The sequence below is a fragment of the Crinia signifera genome, chromosome 6, assembly GCF_055691185.1.
Source record: "Crinia signifera chromosome 6, ASM5569118v1, whole genome shotgun sequence".
In the NCBI taxonomy this organism is placed as follows: Eukaryota; Metazoa; Chordata; class Amphibia; order Anura; family Myobatrachidae; genus Crinia; species Crinia signifera.
In genome coordinates this window covers 89,546,920-89,567,297 of record NC_139222.1, presented here as the reverse complement: position 1 = coordinate 89,567,297, position 20,378 = coordinate 89,546,920, and the positions used below count along the sequence as shown (strand labels likewise).

At 42.5% G+C, this 20,378-nt stretch overlaps 1 protein-coding gene across 1 annotated transcript in view; it reads left to right on the top strand.

Moving 5' to 3' along the window:
• The window catches only part of ARFGEF2 (ARF guanine nucleotide exchange factor 2), a 53,052-nt gene that overhangs the window by 18,589 nt on the left and 14,085 nt on the right, over positions 1 to 20,378 (top strand). Inside the window, exons 8-27 of the mRNA XM_083146419.1 lie at positions 1,170 to 1,303; positions 1,528 to 1,661; positions 3,022 to 3,256; positions 3,517 to 3,616; positions 3,983 to 4,122; positions 6,276 to 6,384; positions 7,112 to 7,313; positions 7,483 to 7,594; positions 9,394 to 9,599; positions 11,011 to 11,095; positions 11,179 to 11,347; positions 12,458 to 12,609; positions 12,754 to 12,882; positions 13,817 to 13,975; positions 14,614 to 14,761; positions 14,924 to 15,023; positions 17,526 to 17,566; positions 17,734 to 17,903; positions 19,624 to 19,775; positions 19,868 to 20,040. Of these exons, the coding sequence (XP_083002545.1) occupies positions 1,170 to 1,303; positions 1,528 to 1,661; positions 3,022 to 3,256; positions 3,517 to 3,616; positions 3,983 to 4,122; positions 6,276 to 6,384; positions 7,112 to 7,313; positions 7,483 to 7,594; positions 9,394 to 9,599; positions 11,011 to 11,095; positions 11,179 to 11,347; positions 12,458 to 12,609; positions 12,754 to 12,882; positions 13,817 to 13,975; positions 14,614 to 14,761; positions 14,924 to 15,023; positions 17,526 to 17,566; positions 17,734 to 17,903; positions 19,624 to 19,775; positions 19,868 to 20,040 (2,850 nt within the window). The remainder of the gene's footprint in view (positions 1 to 1,169; positions 1,304 to 1,527; positions 1,662 to 3,021; positions 3,257 to 3,516; positions 3,617 to 3,982; positions 4,123 to 6,275; positions 6,385 to 7,111; positions 7,314 to 7,482; positions 7,595 to 9,393; positions 9,600 to 11,010; positions 11,096 to 11,178; positions 11,348 to 12,457; positions 12,610 to 12,753; positions 12,883 to 13,816; positions 13,976 to 14,613; positions 14,762 to 14,923; positions 15,024 to 17,525; positions 17,567 to 17,733; positions 17,904 to 19,623; positions 19,776 to 19,867; positions 20,041 to 20,378) is intronic.

Genomic DNA, 20,378 nt, shown 5'->3' with positions numbered 1-20,378 from the left:
GAAAATCATGCATACAAGAGAAGATGATAGATAAATGGCACAAGCACAGTAATTATAATGGTACAATAATATTCAAATAAAGCCACTTGATCATGGAAAGATACAGAAAATGGTACATATATATGCATAAAATATAAAAGTACAATAATACACCAACAAGTGTATAAAGTAGGATGTATGTAGCAGAGAAGGTATAGACTAGAAAATACCACACATCCAGACCACATATATTTGAAAGATCAGAGTATATAGCAGAGAAGAAAAGTAGGAAACCATGCACACCTGGAGAAAAAAAAAAGGAATATTTAGTAGAGAAGCAAAGTTAGAAAATAAATATGTCATGGTCTCTGACTGTCAGTACTAAGGCTACAGTATATACGGGCCATAGTGTATCCGGATTAACAGCCAAGTGAATCATGTACTGTGTATGCAGTCCATGGCTAGATAAGGGAGGAAAAAATTTAGCAGAGAAGTAAAAGTGGGTAAACTATTCATACAGATCAGACACACAAAAGATGGGAATATTTAGAAGAGAAGAACAGTGAGAAACCATCCAAACCATTAGAGAGAAACTTTAGCAGAGAAGAATAGTTAGAAAAGAGCTTGCATGGATGTGTATATACACATATGTCACTGACTAGAAGTGGTAAATATGTATGATCACAATGTGACCAGTTGTGTACTGTGCTGATGTCCGAGCAAGTATATATATAGTTTATTTTGTTTGCATACGCTGTACAAATTTTCAGTTTCTGTGCTTGCTCGTTTTTTGTACATCTTCTCATAAGGCCCAAAGTGCAGATCTATAATTAAATATATGTGTGGGAAAGAACAGACCAAAGCAAGGGGGGAGGAAAGATGGGTGTGGTACTGGGTCAGCGCAACAAAGCCCCTTGTGGACCCCCACGAGGGAGAATAGCCGGTGGCCGTCGGGAACCCGTGCGTCTGTATTTTAACAGTCGGGATCCCAACGTCTGGTAAATGACTGTGGGGACCCCGACTGGCACCCGGAAAGATGTATGAAGCAGTTATAAGGGAGTAACAGTGTGTCATGGCATCCAAGTGCGTTCTATAAAAAATATACATGGTTACCTTGATGCACCTCTTTACGTGTTATCTTATTAACCCTTTGCAGCTGCTCTTATGAAATGTGCACGTTTACTCCACAGAGCTGGAAGAGAAAGGGAACGTTTCAGAAAATGTTATGCCTAATCCAAAACCGACTGAGTTCTCTCCTCCTGAGAACATCCAGACTAATGGAATAGCGGATGACGGGCGGTCGGTGTCTTCAACTGATTACCTGGTACTTTCCTCTATCTATATCTGTATATCTGGGGTGGAGATGTCCTGGACCTATATTTGTTTGGCCAGGGAAATTGAAGCGTCATATTAAGTGTGTACGCTCTTGCCTTCTCTAGTCTGTAACTTTAAATAAGTGTGTCTGAAAGTAATATAATTTATATATTATAAAAGATTGAAAAGTAGTGAGGCGTCCAGTATACATTTTCTTTTTTCGCTGTATTTAAGGAAACTGATTCTCTCCATGGTCAACACTCTGGTGCTAGGTTCTCGCACATCCTGCAGAAAGACGCCTTTCTTGTGTTCCGTTCCCTCTGTAAGCTTTCCATGAAACCCCTAGGGGATGGACCACCAGACCCCAGGTGAGTTAAGCAACTCTGCATTGGTGGTCCTAGAAGTTGCACTTGTGGCTCTATGAATGTATAAGTGTTAAAGAGAAAAGATGTTACCATACTACTGTTGCACAATCCTGCTCCATTCCTCTGCTTTATTTACGGATGGCACTTGAGCAAGCCAGTGTAATTCTTTACTTTATCTGCAGACTGCTAAAGGCTATCATACTATATCCGATTGAGGTCCCATGACAGGACTTTACCTGACTTTTTGGCACCATATTTGAAAATAAATAACAAAGCACTTCAGTGTTTCTTTACACCAATGTTCTTGGCACAAGCATTTTTATAATCCTATCTTTCAGTGATTTTAGCCCTTTTTTTCTCTCCACTTTCTCTTTGTTCTACTATGGTTCTGTCCTGCAGATCTTTGTTTGAAAAACAAGTGTGTGTCCAGCAGTATGGTATTATAGGAGATTGAGTAGCTAACAATGAATGTGCCATATCCTGACTGAGTTTCTTTATCCCCAGTAACATCCAATGAATTCTGCGAGAGGGATTGGATGTGATTAACTGTTTATGGGGGTATCCAATGTGTGCCGATATTTTTGATAGTTGGAAATATCGTCACTTCGACAAAAGCAGGTCAAATTTACATTCAACCTTTTTAATCTATCCAACTGTCAGAAATTAAGCGACAGTCAGAAAACAAGTGGCTCTGTGAAAATGGCCGCAGATTCCACAATTTAGTGGCCAATAATTTGAATTTATGTGTACCGATTTTTCCAACTGTCTATAATATCGTCCCACATTGACTATCCCTCGATGCCTCCTTTTATTTATTTCTTTCTTTATTTATTAAGAGTTTCTTCTATAGCGCACGCATATTCCGCAGCACTTTACATCAGTGCCTGCCCCAGTGTAGCTTACAATCTTTATTCCCTAGTGCACACACACAGACCGTCTAGGGTTAATTTTGTTAGGAGCCAATTAACCTACCAGTATAGTTTTTGGGTTGTGGGAGGAAAACCCATGCAAGTACGGGGAGAATATACAAACGCCGCACAGTTAGAGCCATGGTGGGAATCAAACCCATGACCTCAGGGCTGTGAGTCAGAAATACTAACCATTACACCATCCGTACTGCCCAGTGCTGGCTGAAATACTCATATGGCACATTCTATTGGGCAGTTCTAAATGCTTGGGTAATTCAAAATGTATGCGTATAAAATTGTCCATTGACCCCTTTTCTCTTGTTACATAATATGATTATATTCTACTAATTTGCTCACATTCAGCATTTTTTAAATGTAGGCCATCTGTTGCAGTATGTTACATGTTAATTATGCATGGTATGAAGGTATGATTCATTCTATTATTACACATCCAGGTCACATGAGCTGCGTTCCAAGATTATCTCCCTCCAGCTCCTCCTGTCAGTATTGCAGAATGCCGGCCCTGTATTTAGGACTCATGAAATGTTTATCAATGCAATCAAGCAATACCTCTGTGTAGCCTTATCTAAAAATGGGGTGTCCTCCGTTCCTGACGTCTTTGAACTCTCCCTAGCCATATTCCTCAGTCTGCTGTCCAATTTTAAGATGCACTTAAAAATGCAAGTAGAGGTAAGTAGTGGAATGGTAGTGCGGACACGGGTTTTCCAAACTCAGTCCTCAAGGTCCCATAACAGTCCATGTGTTAAGTATATCCCTGCTTGTGCACAAATTGTTATATCAAACTGACTGTGCTGCTGGTTGTCACCGGTAGGTTAACATGGATATCCTTAAAACCTGTATTGTTAGGGTGTCTCAAGGACCACTGTAGTGAGATGACATATGTCATAAAAAATTGTTTTCTAATATTTGATCCTGTTTTTTTATTTTAGGTGTTTTTTAAAGAAATCTTTTTAAATATATTGGAGACTTCAACCAGTTCATTTGAGCACAAGTGGATGGTGATACAGACGCTGACAAGGATTTGTGCAGGTATCTAGTAATTGGTGGCTCCACCAGGCATACTTTGTGCCCAATATTACAGTTGGCACTACTGTTATTTTGCTATAATTCACCTTCCCACTGTCACCTAGAGAGACCGTAATAATGCTTAGTGATCTCTTTGCTGGAGACGAGGCCCTTTATCATTTGTCTCCTATTTACTCAGTAAATATAGCATTTGATTTATACTTTAAAAAAAAAAAAAAATAGCCCTATGTAAGAATAATGATAAAGACTATGCTTGACTTCACTATTTTAAGGCAGATATGGCTGCAGACTGCCAGGTAATGTTTGAAATTAATAGACAGTACCTATATGATAAATCTGTTATTAATGTGATGTTTTCTCTTGATTTAGATGCTCAGTGTGTGGTGGACATTTACGTGAATTATGACTGTGACTTAAATGCTGCTAATATATTTGAACGACTTGTAAATGATTTGTCTAAAATCGCTCAGGGAAGGAGTGGCCATGAGCTTGGAATGACCCCTTTACAGGTGAGTACTTAAGAGGATGGAGGATCGGCAGGTCAGTAAAGGGGGAGGGCAGGAGGAGGTAATCGAAGTAATCCAAGAGCGGAGGTAGATGGCCAGATGGTGTTGGCAGATCAGTGGTGTGTAGCATTGAAAGCTGGTTAGTAGGAAAAGTGAGGTAAAAGCATGTAATGACACCGCCTTGTATCTGATATTAGTGTGATTGTTTGGTCAGAATACAATATATGCTTTGTTTGAATACTTCTTGCTAACTTAAACAATGGATCAGATATGGGTACAAAGAGATGGATATCAGTGCTAAGTTATAAGGCAAACGGTAAGGATCTCAAATGAAGGTCTCTGATAACAGACTCCCCACTTATCTAAGGGGCATCTGCATAGTCCAGAGTAGGCGGTGGTGGGCGAATTAAATGAATGGGAATAATCTTATCTGGACCTGCGACCTATGTTTCATGTGTATATATGTTATGAGACTGGTATAAATAGTGAATAAATATAAATAGATACCAGAAATAAAATTATATATATAAAAAATATATAATATTTATTACAAACAATGGGGCAAATGTATTAAGCCTTAACAATAGATAAATGCAAGGGTGATAAAAAGATATATTCAATTGATGCCGGATCCATTTTGCTGGAAGGGATCCGGCATCCATTATTCAATTCATCGTCCAAATCCTGATGTCGCATTTGGCCGATGATTGACACTCACTCGGCCGGCGCTCGGACCGGGTGAGCGCGGCAACGGGAGACAGCAAGGGAGCCTGGATGGAGCCGGGTGAGCTGCTCTGACCCAGCTCGGCGGTGGATATGTACGGGAGGGTGCGGGCAGCGGGGGACAGGAGGACGGCGCAGTGTAAACTACTGCTGCTCACCCGGTGCCGTCCTCCTTGCCTCAATCCGGCATTTTGTTATGCCGGATTGAAAATGACAGAGAAACAGCAGTTTTGGCTGTGTTTCCATCAAAAGCAGGTGAATTGGAGGCTCTTCCGTCAATCCACCTGCTTTTCGGCAAAAAAAAAGCTAAAATTGAATACATCGGTACCCCTTCCGATGTATTCATGTCGAAAACTGCCGTCTTTTCGGCAAGACGGCAGTTTCGACACTAATTGAATATACAGATGGGGCAGGCCTTTTCCTTGCTGGCGAATCGCCAGAACGTCAGCGCTGGCGATCCGCCAGCGGCCTGCCTAACCATCCGACTGAGACGCGCGTGCGTCTGACGCACGTCCGTCAGCGGGGACCCAGGGTTACCCGAGGGAGCGGCTGGAAGCGCAGTCGGAAGGGGACGCGCGCGCTCGCTCGCGTCCCCTTCTCACTATAGATATGGCGCTGGTGGGGGATGGCGGCTGGCGTCGCCATACCCTGCCCCATCTGTACCCCATAGAGAGATAAACGCCCAGCCAATCACCTGCTATCTGCCATGTTACAGGCTGTGTGGCTTTATTAAGCTTTAACAAGAAATAAATCCAGGGGGTGATAAGTAGAGATAAACGCCCAGCCAATAACCTGCTAACTGCCATGTTACAGCCTGTGTTTGAAAAAAGTCAGTAAGGAGCTGATTGGCTGTACATTTATCTCCTTATCACCCTTGCATTTATCTCTTGTTAAGGCTTAATACATCTGCCCCCAATGAGAGAAATAATAAAAAAAAAAAACAGTTTACAAAAGTTCATTTATATTTCAGTAAAAACAGCATAAATAGCGAGAAAAAAAGCAGCGTAAATAGCAAGAAAAAATGGCTGTGTGGCATATTGAATCTAGATGTATGAGGAGACATCTATACATTGTGTGTTCTCTGTACTTGGTACATGTTGCTGTGTTACATTACTGTGTGTTCTCTGGACCTGCTTGGTTATATGTTGCTGTGTGAGGTTACTGTCCAGATATGTGCAATGTTTGTTGCCGGAATACGTGTGTGTGTGTGTGTGTGTACTGAAGCACCAGTGGAATGGAAGAGCGAGCCTGATACGGATGTGCATTGTATGTGGCTGCAGGAAGGAATTATATGGTATCCTGGTCGACATCCTAGCGGTAGATGAGAGGCAACAAGCTTAATGATGTGTTGTATATTGGAAGTTCAAAGAGTGGATTTTTTTTTTTTTCTTCCACACTTTTAATGTAAATTTTTGGTTTGTGTCTGACCTCAGGAGCTCAGTCTTCGGAAGAAGGGCTTGGAGTGTCTGGTGTCCATACTGAAGTGTATGGTAGAGTGGAGCAAGGACCTTTACGTAAATCCTAACCACCAGTCCATCCTTGGTAAGAGAAAAGTGTTGTTGGCTCTCCCTTCAGGCCAGGCTATTGGGCATTGGGAATCCATAATCCATAAGCTATCATTTTATCATATGAAGCTTAACCCTTTAAGGTTCCTTATATAAGAAATATGGTTTTGCCTTGTAAGTTAATTCCCCTTTAAAAAAAAGGTCTGAGTTTAGCGGACATCTCACACTGCCCTGAACTCAGGCGGCATTAAATCTCGGCCATAATCCTTTTTTTTTTTTTTTTTTATTTATATAACCAATGTGAGCGACGCTGGCATTTTTAGCAGATATTTTGCACATCTCTCTCTCAGATGTTGGCACTCAAAAGGTTAATATTGACTAATGTGGGTAGTTTCAAATGCTTTTTCTAATGACCTATTTGACATAATAATGGGTAGCTTGACACAGAGAAACTTTATTACTTGGGGTTCAGTATTTGTGTGTTTGGGTGTATTACATAAACAGCAAATTAAATAGGGTCCAAGTTTGTGAGAGATGTCAGATGCTGGCCGCACACTGGGGTTTTTCTAAAGGAGCAATCATTTACAAGACGTGGCTTTGCTTTGTAAATGATTGCCGCTTTCAAAAAAAATTCCAGGTTCAGCTGCCATCCTGCACTTCTGGCAAACCCGAACCCTGTTAGATGTTACCTCTTGTCTCTGCAAATATGTCTTCATCCAGTTGTTGACTCTCTATGAATCCTGCCATATACTGATTATGTTCAGGTCAAGAGAAATCCTCTGATTTTGAGAGTAGTGAAAATAAAACCCCAGAAATCTCAGCACGCAGAAGCAGCGCTAGCTCACTGGACTCAACGGTGTCCTCTGGGATTGGCAGCACCAGTACCCAAACCTCTGTCCCTGATGACCCGGAACAGTTTGAAGTGATCAAACAACAGAAGGAGATTATTGAGCATGGAATTGAGTTGTGAGTACAAGTTCTATTATAGCGGTTTTATTACTGCTTCGTACGATTGACTAATGTATGGTTCAATGGATCATGGGAAGTAGATGAGTGCTGTATTACTGATCATGTACTGCGCATCCCTTTACGTTCCAACTATAGTTGGATACTGAGCTAATGTTCTTACACTTAGATTCAACAAGAAACCAAAAAGAGGAATTCAATATCTTCAAGAGCAGACGATGTTGGGCTCTACTCCCCAGGACATTGCACAGTTCCTGCACCAGGAGGATCGGCTGGACTTTGTAAGTATCTTTTTATTTTTTTATTTTATGTCGTTGACATTTGAAACTATGGGGCTGATTCCGAATTCGTCCCCGATGGTCGGTTTTTCACATGCGGAAACGGCTTCAGCGAGTTTCACACTTTCCGGACCGTTAGCTCCATAGTGGGAGGTAAGGGGGCAAGCAGGGAAACACCCATCATTTTATGGGCGTTCCTCCTGCACACGCAGGCTTGACCATGCCTGCGCGGGGCGGGCGGCTGACTTCAAGATGTCTCCGGTCAAGATAAGTCAGTCTAGAAAAAACTAATTCGATGGTCATTGACCATCAAATGAATTTTCGCCTGTGCGGACGCATGCGAGCGTATGTGCAAGCGTACATATCCCCTCGCATGCAAGTTCTGGAATTTGCAAGCGAGGGGTGGGCGGTGTTTACCTGTTCGTAAGCAGCCTAACTAACAGGTCTGAATCAGGCCCTATGATTATTGAGTGTATGTCGTGTATCTAAAGCAAAATTATAAGGGCAAAGGTTTTTAATCGCGGTCCTCAAGGCACCCTAACAGTCCAGATGTCGGAATTCCGACTGACGGTGCTCCGACAGGGGGGATCCCGACTGATGGGGGCTATTCTCCCTTGAGGGGGTCCCCTCCAAAAGGAGAATAGAACCTGTGCCAATCGACCATTGGGGTCTTGAGGACCATGATTAGGAACCTCTGGCCTATTTATATATTGTCTTATCTAGATTTGTTCCACAGTAAATAACCATTTATATTGCACGGATTCGCTCCAGGTAATTGGATCTATTTTTAACAATGCTTGTTTGCAATAATAGCACCACTGAAAGTAGGCTGTCCTATAGTGGTACCACATCCGTTGTGGTAACATGCAGCAAAAGGCTCCCAAATAACTGCAGCTACTAGAGATTGGTTGTAAGATCTCTCATCAGCGCTCCTGTAACCCATAGACTGCAATGACATCTGTAATTTGTGTAAATTAAAGGTCAAAGATTTTCTGACTTTTGTAGATATAGTGAGACTGCTGTCAGAATTGAAAACTTAAAATGGGACCGCCATGCAAGCACGTGGCTCTCAGGTGTGCTTAAAGGTTTTATGACTGACAAATCTAAGCCTCCAAAGACAATGGGTGTTACCATTTACATGTGGACTCTGGGGCATTGTGTGTTGGTTGTCACGCCGGGCATTGTCACCAGTGGTTGCTGCATGTGTTCCTGTGGAATCGACGTGGACTTAGGCTGCTGCAGGGGTCTCAGCTTGTAGAGCATTGTGGCTTCATGCTTGATCAGTGGATGCTGAAACAAAATGTTAGTTGAAAGCTCTTATATTTGGTGCAGGAGTTCTGCTTGGCCCGGAACGCTATACCATCATTGTCCGGTCTACCGGGTGAAAAGTCAATTTATTTCCCCCCCCCCCCCCCCCCCAGTCACTATACCTAAGCAGTGGGGTACACGTTTCAGAGCCAATCCCTCTTCCTTTCAGGCTGCAGTGTTGGTTAATATTCAGTCGACAAAAACAGTTGACACACAGGTGCTAAGGCCGTTTGAGCTTTCATATGTAACCTTTTACATGAATGTTTTTGAAGGATGTATATTGGTAGTTGGGTGCCTCAGGCATTTGATTGTGGTATAATGTTACCACTGTGGTAATCTGTGTCTGTGGCAAACCGTATACAAATGCTGTAATGCATGGGCAATTTTAAACTACCTAAAGGTGGTATTTTTGCTGTACATGCTCTATTGTATTAAATGCTTTGTGATGTGTTCTATTTTTATAAACTGTTTTATCACCATCTTTTCTGCTCCAGACTATGATAGGGGAGTTTCTGGGGGAAAACAGCCGATTTAACAGAGAAGTGATGTATTCCTATGTGGACCAACTGGATTTCTGTGATAAGGACTTTGTCTCCGCTCTGCGCCTCTTCCTAGAAGGGTTCCGTCTGCCTGGTGAAGCCCAGAAAATCGATCGTCTTATGGAAAAATTTGCTGCACGATACCTGGAGTGTAACCAGGGGTATGATCATCCATGACCAAAATCATGCTAATATTTGTGATTTGCCTCCATGTGCAATATCTGCACATTACTGAAGCCCCATAAACATTAGGTGACCCCGCCAAGGTCGGCGGGAGGTGCCGTCATTGGCAAGTGCATACACACTTGCCGATTCCGGCTCCTAGGTAAGCGATGGCATGGGTAGCGATGGCTGTGCTGCCACTGCAGCATGGCCATCATTGATGAGGACCTCCCTTGTCCAGACATGCTGGACGAGGGAGGGGGTCGTTAACGGTGCTTATCGTTAACGACATCAAGTGTACACACTAGAAGATAAAGTAAAAGCTATCTTTCAGAAAGTTTGTGTATGGAGTAAGGGTAACCTCCAAAAGTGTCCAAATTTTAGTTTGGGTTTTTATATGCACACTTCCTTGAAAACCGTTTTATCTTTACTACAGTACACGTAAGCTTTAAGTCATAGAATTGAGTTCATTTTTATATTGTTAAGTAGGGCTAGTGTACTAAGAATAAATCCATCTGGTTGACTACTACTATAGTTTGATGGACAAATGAGCCCCACTAGCAGAAAGGACTGTGGGTAGATTTATGAACCAGTGATAAAGTGCTTAATACTTTATCAAAATAAACTCCTGACTGTTAAGTTACAGGCTGGGTTTAAAAAGGGATGTTAGGATCTGATTGGCTGGTGATCAAGCAGCAGGCACTTTATCACTTCTCCTACCTTATCACTACTTCATACATCTACCCCACAGTGCTATAGTCCATTAGAGAGAGTGTGGGACCTGCTTGCATATGGAGGGGATACGGTCGTATTATCGACCCGACTTAGGTCGACATGCAACAAGGTTGACAGGGTTCTAGGTCGACATGGATGAAGGTCGACAGGTGTCTAGGTCCAAATGGGTTAGGTCAACCGGTCGCAAGGCCAACATGGGTTTTTTCACTGTTTTTTGAGCAGACGTGCCGACAGGCGTTATTTCATGCCCTACCATCCACTAGGGCGTGATGGGAGAATAAAATAGTATGCCGAGCGCAACGAGTTCACCTCCAACTGTGCCCGAAGCATTGCGAGCGATGCGAGGGGCTGCAGTTTACTTCCAACTGTGTCCATGTCGACTGTGTCGACATTCGGGTAAAAAAACGGTGAAAAAAAACATGTCGACCTAGAACCTCGTTGACCTAAGTCTAGTCGACAATACGATCCACACCCATATGGAGAACTAGTGAGGGTTCCCTTAGTTCCTCCCAAAGCTAAATTTTATTGGAATTATACTTTGAAGTACTAGCACATGTCAAAGTATAAGGCTTCCTTATGAGTTTTACTTTGACTTCTCACGTGGTCTACTCTGTGTATCAGTTTAGATGTAAATGAACTATGCTTCATAAAACCGTATTGTGTTTCCTTCTGCAGACAGACTTTATTTGCCAGTGCAGACACTGCCTATGTCTTGGCCTTTTCCATTATAATGCTGACTACAGATCTGCACAGCCCCCAGGTACGTATCTCAGGAAGATCTCCCTATACATGTTTCTGTCCACATAAGACCAGGAAACCCAGAATCCTTTGTGTCTGTCACAGGTGAAAAATAAAATGACGAAAGAACAATACATTAAAATGAACCGAGGTATAAATGACAGCAAGGATCTCCCGGAGGAGTACCTATCTGCAATTTTTGATGAAATTGAGGATAAGAAGATTGCCATGAAGGAGTCAAAGGAACATACAATTGCTAACAAGTCCACAAAGGGTAAGAGGCAAGGAGTGGGACGCCGCTCCTTGCCCCACCAATACACCCTCACTACACTTATAGCCACCTGACAGGCACCGGACACCACCGGGACACAGCCTGAACAGATCAGACTATTGACCTAGCTGAACACAGGGGGAGACAAAAGCAGCAATTGCCACTTATGGTAGAAAGGGATCTGTTGATCACCCCCATCCCCGCAAGGGCTCTCCCTGCACACAGCAAAGGTCCCACACCTATCAAGACATTACACCTTGACTTCAGGACCACATGGTCAGGACCCCCTCCTCACACAGTACCCAAGTGAGAGACGCGGAGGTATCCCACCTGTGAGCCCAATTGACTATCCCCACCCCCCACCAATCCTCCTTGGAGGAGTCATTTTTATTGTTCAAGATAAACCCACCATTGCACACCTTCCTCTGTCTTACTGACCTCATTTAATTTTATCCACCCTCTCACTTACCACCGACACCCCCCCCCCCCAACCCTTCCTGAGTTGCACAATCCAACCTCCTCGAACAACAAGTCCACAAAGCCAAGTTAGTGTTTAATACCATACACAATATTATGTCAATTTCACAAGTATTTTACATGTAATATTACCGTAGGGACAGCTTCATTAGATTTGTAACCTATTCCCATTAACTGGTGCTATCGTAATGGCTAGCACTGAATAGATGTATTAAGTCTATGCTGAGGGTAGACGTGGGTACACACTGTTAGATCTGGAATTTAATTTGTTTTTGATTTCTACTATATAGTCCTGCCCGGCAAGGCTATTTTTCTTTTTTATTTACGCTAAGGCAGATATTCAATGGGTAGAATCGCGGCTGGCAGCGAATCCTGGGTAGGATTCGCTGCACTTTCACCGCAATTTTCCCTTCGGGAAAATTTGCCCGGCAGTCACCCCTCCGCCCTATTCAACGCCTCAGGGGCTCTTTGCCCCTGGCGGCAAATTTTAAATTTGAATAGCAATATAGTAGAAATCTCACAGTGTGTACCCTCTGTAAGGCATCTATATATCACACAGCCCCTTTCATGGGGTGGAACCATGTTCAGGGGGATAAAACCCTTCCTTGATTTATTATGTGTGTGTTCCCCGTTCAGGTGCAGCCAGTGAGAAGGAGCGAAGGTTATTATACAATATGGAGATGGAGCAAATGGCAAAAACGGCTAAGGCTCTAATGGAAGCCGTGAGCCACGCAAAGGCACCGTTCACCAGTGCCACCCACCTGGAGCATGTGAGACCAATGTTTAAAGTAAGTAGCCAATTCTTTTATAAATGCATTTAGAGAAAACACATTAGCCTGCTAAAAGATATGACGCTGGTGGCTGAGGTAATTTTATGCCGTACAGCTAATGAAAGTATTGCAATGCTGTGACATATATATTTTTCTCTGTAGCTTGTTTGGACCCCACTTTTGGCTGCCTACAGCATTGGACTCCAGGACTGTGATGATACTGAAGTGGCTAATCTGTGTTTGGAGGGGATACGCTGTGCAATCAGGGTTTCCTGTATCTTCGGCATGCAGGTGAATGACTCCAGCGCTTGTATACAGTACATAAGCATTTAGTGGCTGTATTGTTCAGGAACCATTTCTGTGGTTCTGATGCAAAGTTCTGCAGAAATCCTGCACATGTTCTCCTGCCCTGAGCACAATATGTGTAATCACCTGATGGTTGAGTTCTATGTATCTTGCGGTACACCCATCACCTAGTTGTTACTTTTTCACAGCAGTACCCTCAGTACCAAAGCATGGTAAGCACATGCACTACACTGATCGGGGGTCCACATGCTCAGTTGGACACCAAATAATAAAAAAAAAAAAAAAAGCCTGAAGAGCTAAGTTGACCTTTTTTGCTGGTGGCAACCTTTTGTAAGGCCAACCTATTTATTATCTAGCTAGACATTGGGGGCTCTTCTAAATCAATCTGTCCCCCGCACGTTCTCATAGGGGAGCGATTGTTTGTGACTGCGTTTAGGGTTTAATGCGCATGTGCAGCCGCTGTGGGCCAGCACTCGCACACAAGTCCGGGCGGGGGGTGTGGAGGGGCGAGGGGAAACGGGCCGGGGAAATTGCCTATGGGAACACCCAGTGTTTCATGGGTGCTGCATCTGGGGGATTCGCAAGGCTACGAAATTCAAGCCTTGCAAATCAACCATCAAAAGGACCATTGTCTGTGACCTAATTTGCACCCGGGATTGGATGCACCAGGAGACTGCAATGTAGCAACCACAGCTTTTTTCAATAAAAGTTCTTTTTGCAGACTCAATGAATCCAAACAGTCTACTCCTGTATCCTAGTCTCATTGCTTTTTGACCCACAAAAAGATGCCCGTCATTAGCATTAGCATAGATTTTATATATCATTTGTCTGTTAACTGGTTCTTTACAAATACTAATTCTTTCTTAAGAGCTACTCCTAGATACATAAAAGTAACCGGTTTCCCTTTTCCCCTTGGAAGCTGGAGAAAGATGCGTATGTTCAGGCCCTCGCTCGCTTCTCTCTGCTGACCGCCAGCTCAAGTATCACAGAAATGAAGCAGAAGAACATTGACACCATCAAGACACTCATCACTGTGGCTCACACTGATGGCAATTACCTGGGCAATTCCTGGCATGAGGTTTGTACAGCATCCCGTCATTCGATGAATACAATACCATGCACCTCTGAATTTTAAATGAATCATTTTTACATTCATTTCAATTTTCTGTTACTTTTATGTTCTTTATTTGTTCATTAATAGATTTGTCACTTTCATATTTTTAGAAGCAAGTCATTTATATTATATTGCACATTTGCTTTATTATTATGTTATTATACTATAATAATGAATCCGCTAATAAAAAAAATTCTTATTTTTACAAAATCTCAATTCTCATATCACTTGATTCTATGACTATTTCCCACAAATTATTTGATTGTCCACCATTAACATCAGTGCTGGACCTATTGTTCTTTCATTATAGGGGTATCTTATTTGTGCATTTTTTTTTCGATGATTTTTTGTGTCAGAGACCTTTTACCGTTATCTAGCGAAAATACATAAGATCTGTGAAATCACTGACCTATGTTTTTTCGCAACCGAGATCACTGAAAAGGAAAGCTATATTCCAGGCATTTGAAAAATCCTCAAATCCCAGATAAGCATCGGGCTAATTGGATAGCCCCATCAACGGTGATTGGATGCTGTCCTTGGTCTGGTTTGTGAACTATATTAAGTCCCCATGTTTAGAGATGTAATTTTGTCCTGTATCCTAGATATTGAAGTGCATCAGCCAGTTGGAGCTTGCCCAGCTGATTGGGACAGGAGTTAAAACGCGTTACATCTCTGGAACCGGGCGGGAACGCGAAGGGATTATTAAGAGTTACACATCTGGAGGAGAGGAGTTCATGGGGATTGGACTCAGTGAGTTTTTTTTTTTTCTATTAAATTTATGTTAAAATAAGATGACTTTTATGGAGCTTCCAGTGTCAAATAAATAACCGTTAATGTTTTATTACATACATTCCGTGGTGACGGCATTGACCTTTCTGCATGTCTTTCAATTGCTAACATGCTTCTTCATAGGCAATCTGGTTGGTGGTGGAGTTGATAAGAAACAGATGGCCAGCATTCAAGAATCTGTCGGAGAGACCAGCTCACAGAGTGTGGTTGTAGCTGTAGATAGGTGAGAACATACAACTTGATAAGGATTTGTATGTTAATTCAAAGCTCTTTCCAGTAACTGCTAATACACGTGTGTGTGTGTGTGTGTGTGTGTGTGTGTGTGTGTGTGTGTGTGTGTGTGTGTGTGTTTGTTTTCAAGGATGGCTCCGTTGTCATTTTTTTTTTTTTTTTCTGGCATGAAAGCAAAAACATTGGGGTGAAGTTACTAAAAGAGGTGATGTTGCCCATAGCAACCAATCAGATACTTTCTATAATTTTGTAGGATGCATTAAAGAAATGATAGAATCTAATTGGTTACTAGCCGCAACATCAGTTCTTCATTTTTAGAAGCTTTAGGATATGTACCCCATATGTTACTGAATTTTCACCAATGTGTTAACCATAGCTAAGTGAAGTAACAGAGTATTAAGGCCCCCATACACTGGGTGAATTACCTGCAGTTTGGGTTCTTTCCCTGTGATTACAGCAATCAATCATAGGAAAAGAACCAAAGGTGAATAACAGCAGGTCTGATTCAATGCATGGTCCCGTGCACATCGCACCAGACCCTCCGACTCGCCCCTGCTGCAGAAGCAATCTCTCTGATTCATTCTGAGCTGGGCCAGCTTGGCTGGGAAGGTCCTGTGCGGCACAAGGGAGCACTGCATGTGACTTCTCCTATGGAAGTACAAGGCAGCAGGGAATGCAATGTTGTATTTTTTTCCCTAAAGATTACAAAACAGTACACTCATATCACAGTAAGTGGTAAGTTAATTGCCATTCCTAGGATAGATCTTACAGTATTCCTGGGATGCGATAGAACTCCACTCTGATTGTACTGATTGGTTGCAGATGCTGTAATTACCAGTTCTCCCAAGAACATGTCATTTTATTGGCACTTAGAGTCAAACACGGTCTTGTCCCTTCCGTGGGCTGTTAGCAATTTACATGATAAATGCATCATTTGGCAAGTTTCCCCGATCCATAATAATGAAAGGGAATGTGCATTGTAAGGAGTCATTCTAAACCGTAACTTACTTCTAGCTGATTGGAACATCTCGTCTCAGAGAAGTTCTACATTGCTGTATAAAGACCCTATTTACACCCCTGATAATTCACCTGGTACGAATTCAGAAAATAAGCAAGCAACTAGGGTTATCAAATCTGAGATCATAATCAGTGGGATCCTGGGATTTAGGCCAACTCTCGCCTGGGATTTCAGGATTGAAATGTGCATGCGCATTTCATCCCATTCTGCTGGTCAGCACTGAGCACCAGCAGCACTTGGCTCAGATGCTGCCGGAAAACATGTGCGGCTGTGTAGCGTAATGTTAGAGATCATGCTGCGCAGCCAGCTGGCAGCTATCATCCACTCTTTCTCCGCCCTCTTTCTGCTGTGTCTCCCCAACTGTGTTCATCCGTCTGCCTTTGGCTGCTACAGCTCACTTGCCTACCTGACCCTCTCCATGCGGGAGAAAATGCTCTGTTTATGAACTTCCCTGGTAATGTATGATTGTCATCACCTGTGGGGAGCTAGGTAAAGGTGTTTCACCACAGGTGATGGCAATCATACATTACCAGGGAAGCCCAGGAACAGAGCATTTTCTCCCGCATGGAGAGGGTCAGGTAGGCAAGTATGCGCTACAGTTCGTGATGTCAATTGCTTAGTCAAAATTGGCCATTAGCCTATATCTCACCATGTGTGCAGGGCGTAAACACGGTAAGATTTAGTGTGCTAGATAGTGAACAATCTAGCCAGTTTTTAATAGTATGTTAGATAGTGCACTATATCTTACCGTCGTATGGGAGGGAGCTGCTCGGATGAACATGCAACTCAATTCTGTCTAGAAAGCATAAGATAGTATAGTGTAGTACAGCTGTGACTTCATATTGTATGATATCTTATGCACATTGTATGTTATTTTAAGCACAAATCTTATGCTTTCGACCACCTAGACGTTCCTTGGAAATAGTATATAATATCATACGTAACATAAATCGTAACGTGTGTATGCACCTTTAACGTTGTAACTGTTGAAGCCATGTTTCTGAAGGGGATTGATATGAAATCCCGACGCAGAAATCCCGACAAGGGGGCGACGTGGATCGCCCTCCCTTGCGGGCTCGCCACGCACTAATTTATTCTCCCTCTATGGGTGTCGTGGACACCCACGGAGTGAGAAAGTGTTGGGATTTAGGCGGTCAGGATTCCGACGTTGGAATCTTGAACCCCGGGATTCTGACCATTGGGATTTGAACTGCATCCCTTCTGAAGAATAAGGTATTTTCAGCCATTGTTTAAACCTATGCTCCGAGCCATTAAACATTTTTCTTTCTGATAGACTTTCACAGCAAATTAGGATGCACAGCATGTAAATGTTAGTCTTTATAAGCATTTGGTTTTCTCCCTGTGTTTGCTGTGTAAGTAATATTTATGGTATTGGCCCCAGTAATCTGCTCTTGCTGCAGCTAGCCTACAGTTAAACCTCTACTTTAGGTAATACCATGTAATAATTTTTTGCAGGATATTTACTGGATCGACACGGCTAGATGGAAATGCTATAGGTATGTACTTGCTTGCTATGGATCTACTGTATAGTATAATACTATAAGATGACTTACTGTGTAAGGTTCATCTTCATGTGCTTTGCTGCTAGACATCCCCTTTGTACAGCATTATAATGAGGCTGGTTGAGGTGGTAGAATCTGACCCTCTCTGTCTTATTGTACAGTTGACTTTGTCCGCTGGCTATGTGCCGTCTCAATGGATGAACTGGCCTCAATCCACCAGCCGCGCATGTTCAGCTTACAGAAAATAGTGGAGATTTCTTATTACAACATGAACCGCATCCGGCTGCAGTGGTCAAGGATATGGCAAGTGATCGGCGACCATTTCAACAAGGTACTCATTCGCAGTTTCATGTCTGATAGCATGTTTTTGTGGAGATATTTGTCCTGATTTACTGGTGGGTGCACTACTGATTATTTGTACAGATGCAATTGGGATGCATGTGTAGCAGAGTTGCAGTTGTCATTCCAGGTGAATGTAGGGGCCTTGAGAAAGCTGGGTAACCAGTGAAACACGTGTCGGTTAAATGTCAACTGAAATGTCTGTCAGCTAAATGTTGATTGTGTGTCAGCATAGGAGAAAAATTGCATAAAATTTCCAAAGTGAAATATTGATTTTTTTTTTCCAGCAGAAGGCAGCAAATACTCACAAATAGGAGTTATGTTATGTTGGATATGAGATGCTGTTCATGTTAGGAGATCTATAGGAGTTGAAACGCCTAGCAGGTGGCATTTAAAAAAAAAAAAAAGAAAAAAGGTGATATTTAAGTGTTTTGGGTCTTCCTGCTACAATAACAACAGGAATACCCAATAGACAGCAAAGCCCCTATGTATATTTTATGAAGTGTGAGACACACAGGAATATACTATAGATGGTGTGATACACACAGGAACAAGAATATTTGATAGGTGGCAGTTAAGCCATATGCTTGCCTCATGCACAGTATATGGTGTGGTCTGAAACACAATTTTAATTGGACCAATTGAACACTGACACATGTCCCACTAAGTACTGGATATTCTGCCCCTGATAGGTGGGGATAATAACAGAATATCAGGGCTGTGTAACAAACTTCATAGTATCTCATGTGGAAACTACTAGTCCGGATTCATTATATAATAATAAAGATATAATCCAGGGCTGGTAAACCCTCCATTACCGACACCAATCTATGCTGAATAAATTAGACATTTTTCAGAGTGACATTAATATTTTAATACACAATTTTCTTTCTTTATTATCACCTTGATACACAATCTGTGTATGTACGTCTATATGTTTATTTTTTACACTGTTACCGCCCATAAAAAATGTATAAGGGAGTCTTAGAATATTACATTAAAAGTTAAATTTTAAAGAAACCTCTTCTTGTGCGTTCCCGAAAACAGTCCCTTTCCTCTTTTTGTATATTCTAGAATGTATGGAGTGTGTCTGGGTGTTGCCAGAGTGATGGTCCCTCCTACGTACCGGTTATTAGTGTCTCGCAGGCATATAGGCCATATAGGAGGCCATAAAGTTCCTGTCATAGAGTGGTGCAAGGTTATATGATGCGGCCAATGGTGGCATATAAGGACCTATTACTGTGTGTATGGAGGCTGAAAGTGGGTGTCTCAGCTATTTCTCATTCAGAAATATGGGGGGGGGGGGGGAAATAAAAAACAATGGACAGTAATAGTTTGAAGCTGGAACATCGGAGAAGAGATTTCTGCAAAATGCCAGATTGGTCAACCCAAAGAATAAAAGCCGCTCTGGTGGTGAGAGAGCTGCATTGTGTTTTTTAGGTCTTTTTTTTTTTTTCTTCCATTGTGTACTTGAAGACATTATTACTGCTTTAAGTCTGCAGGTTGGAGCTTTTCCCTGTGGAGTAAACGGCTCTAACTTCTAGAAGCATCTCTCCCTGAATTGTAGCGACTTTTATGTTTGTAGTTAAACCACTACATTTTCCGAGATTGCTGATTTTATAGTACAGGCGTGGCCCTTACTATACACTGTCCTGTAACCCTGATCTACTTCTTTACCTGTAAAGAAAAGGCTATGGCTGTGTTTTGTACAGGTTGGCTGCAATCCTAATGAAGACGTGGCTATTTTTGCTGTGGATTCCCTGAGACAGTTATCCATGAAGTTTCTGGAAAAGGATGAACTCGCTAATTTCCGCTTCCAAAAGGATTTCCTGCGTCCTTTTGAGCACATTATGAAGAAGAATAGGTGTGTGATTGAAACTGGAGAGATGTTGCATATCTGGGTGTCCTGTTTCCCATGTCTAACCTACTTTATTTTCATTCATTCCTTTTTCCCAGATCCCCCACGATCCGGGACATGGTGATACGCTGCATTGCCCAGATGGTTAATATGCAGGCAGGGAACATTCGCTCAGGATGGAAAAATATATTTGCTGTATTTTACCAGGCGGCCTCTGACAGTAACAGAAATATTGTAGAGCTAACCTTCCAAACCGCTAGCCACATTGTCAGTAAGTATTTGCGTGTGCATATGTGTACAACGTTCAGAAGTTTGAGGCTGGGGGGGGTTAGAGATTAGCCCTCTATGCAGCTACATTCTCAGTGGGTAGAGGTGTGTGTTGATGGGGGGACTACCCCCAGTTTACGGCTACATTGTTACATTGTGTGTATGTGTTAGGGGAAGTAGCCCTCCTCTATGCAGCCACATTGTCAGTGGATAGAGATGTGTGTTGATGGACTACCCCCTGTTTACAGTTACATTAGGTGTGTGTGTGTGTGTGTGTGTGTGTTTGTTGAGGGGGGGGTGGGGGCTATTCTCCTGTATTCAGTATGCATATTACCGCAATCA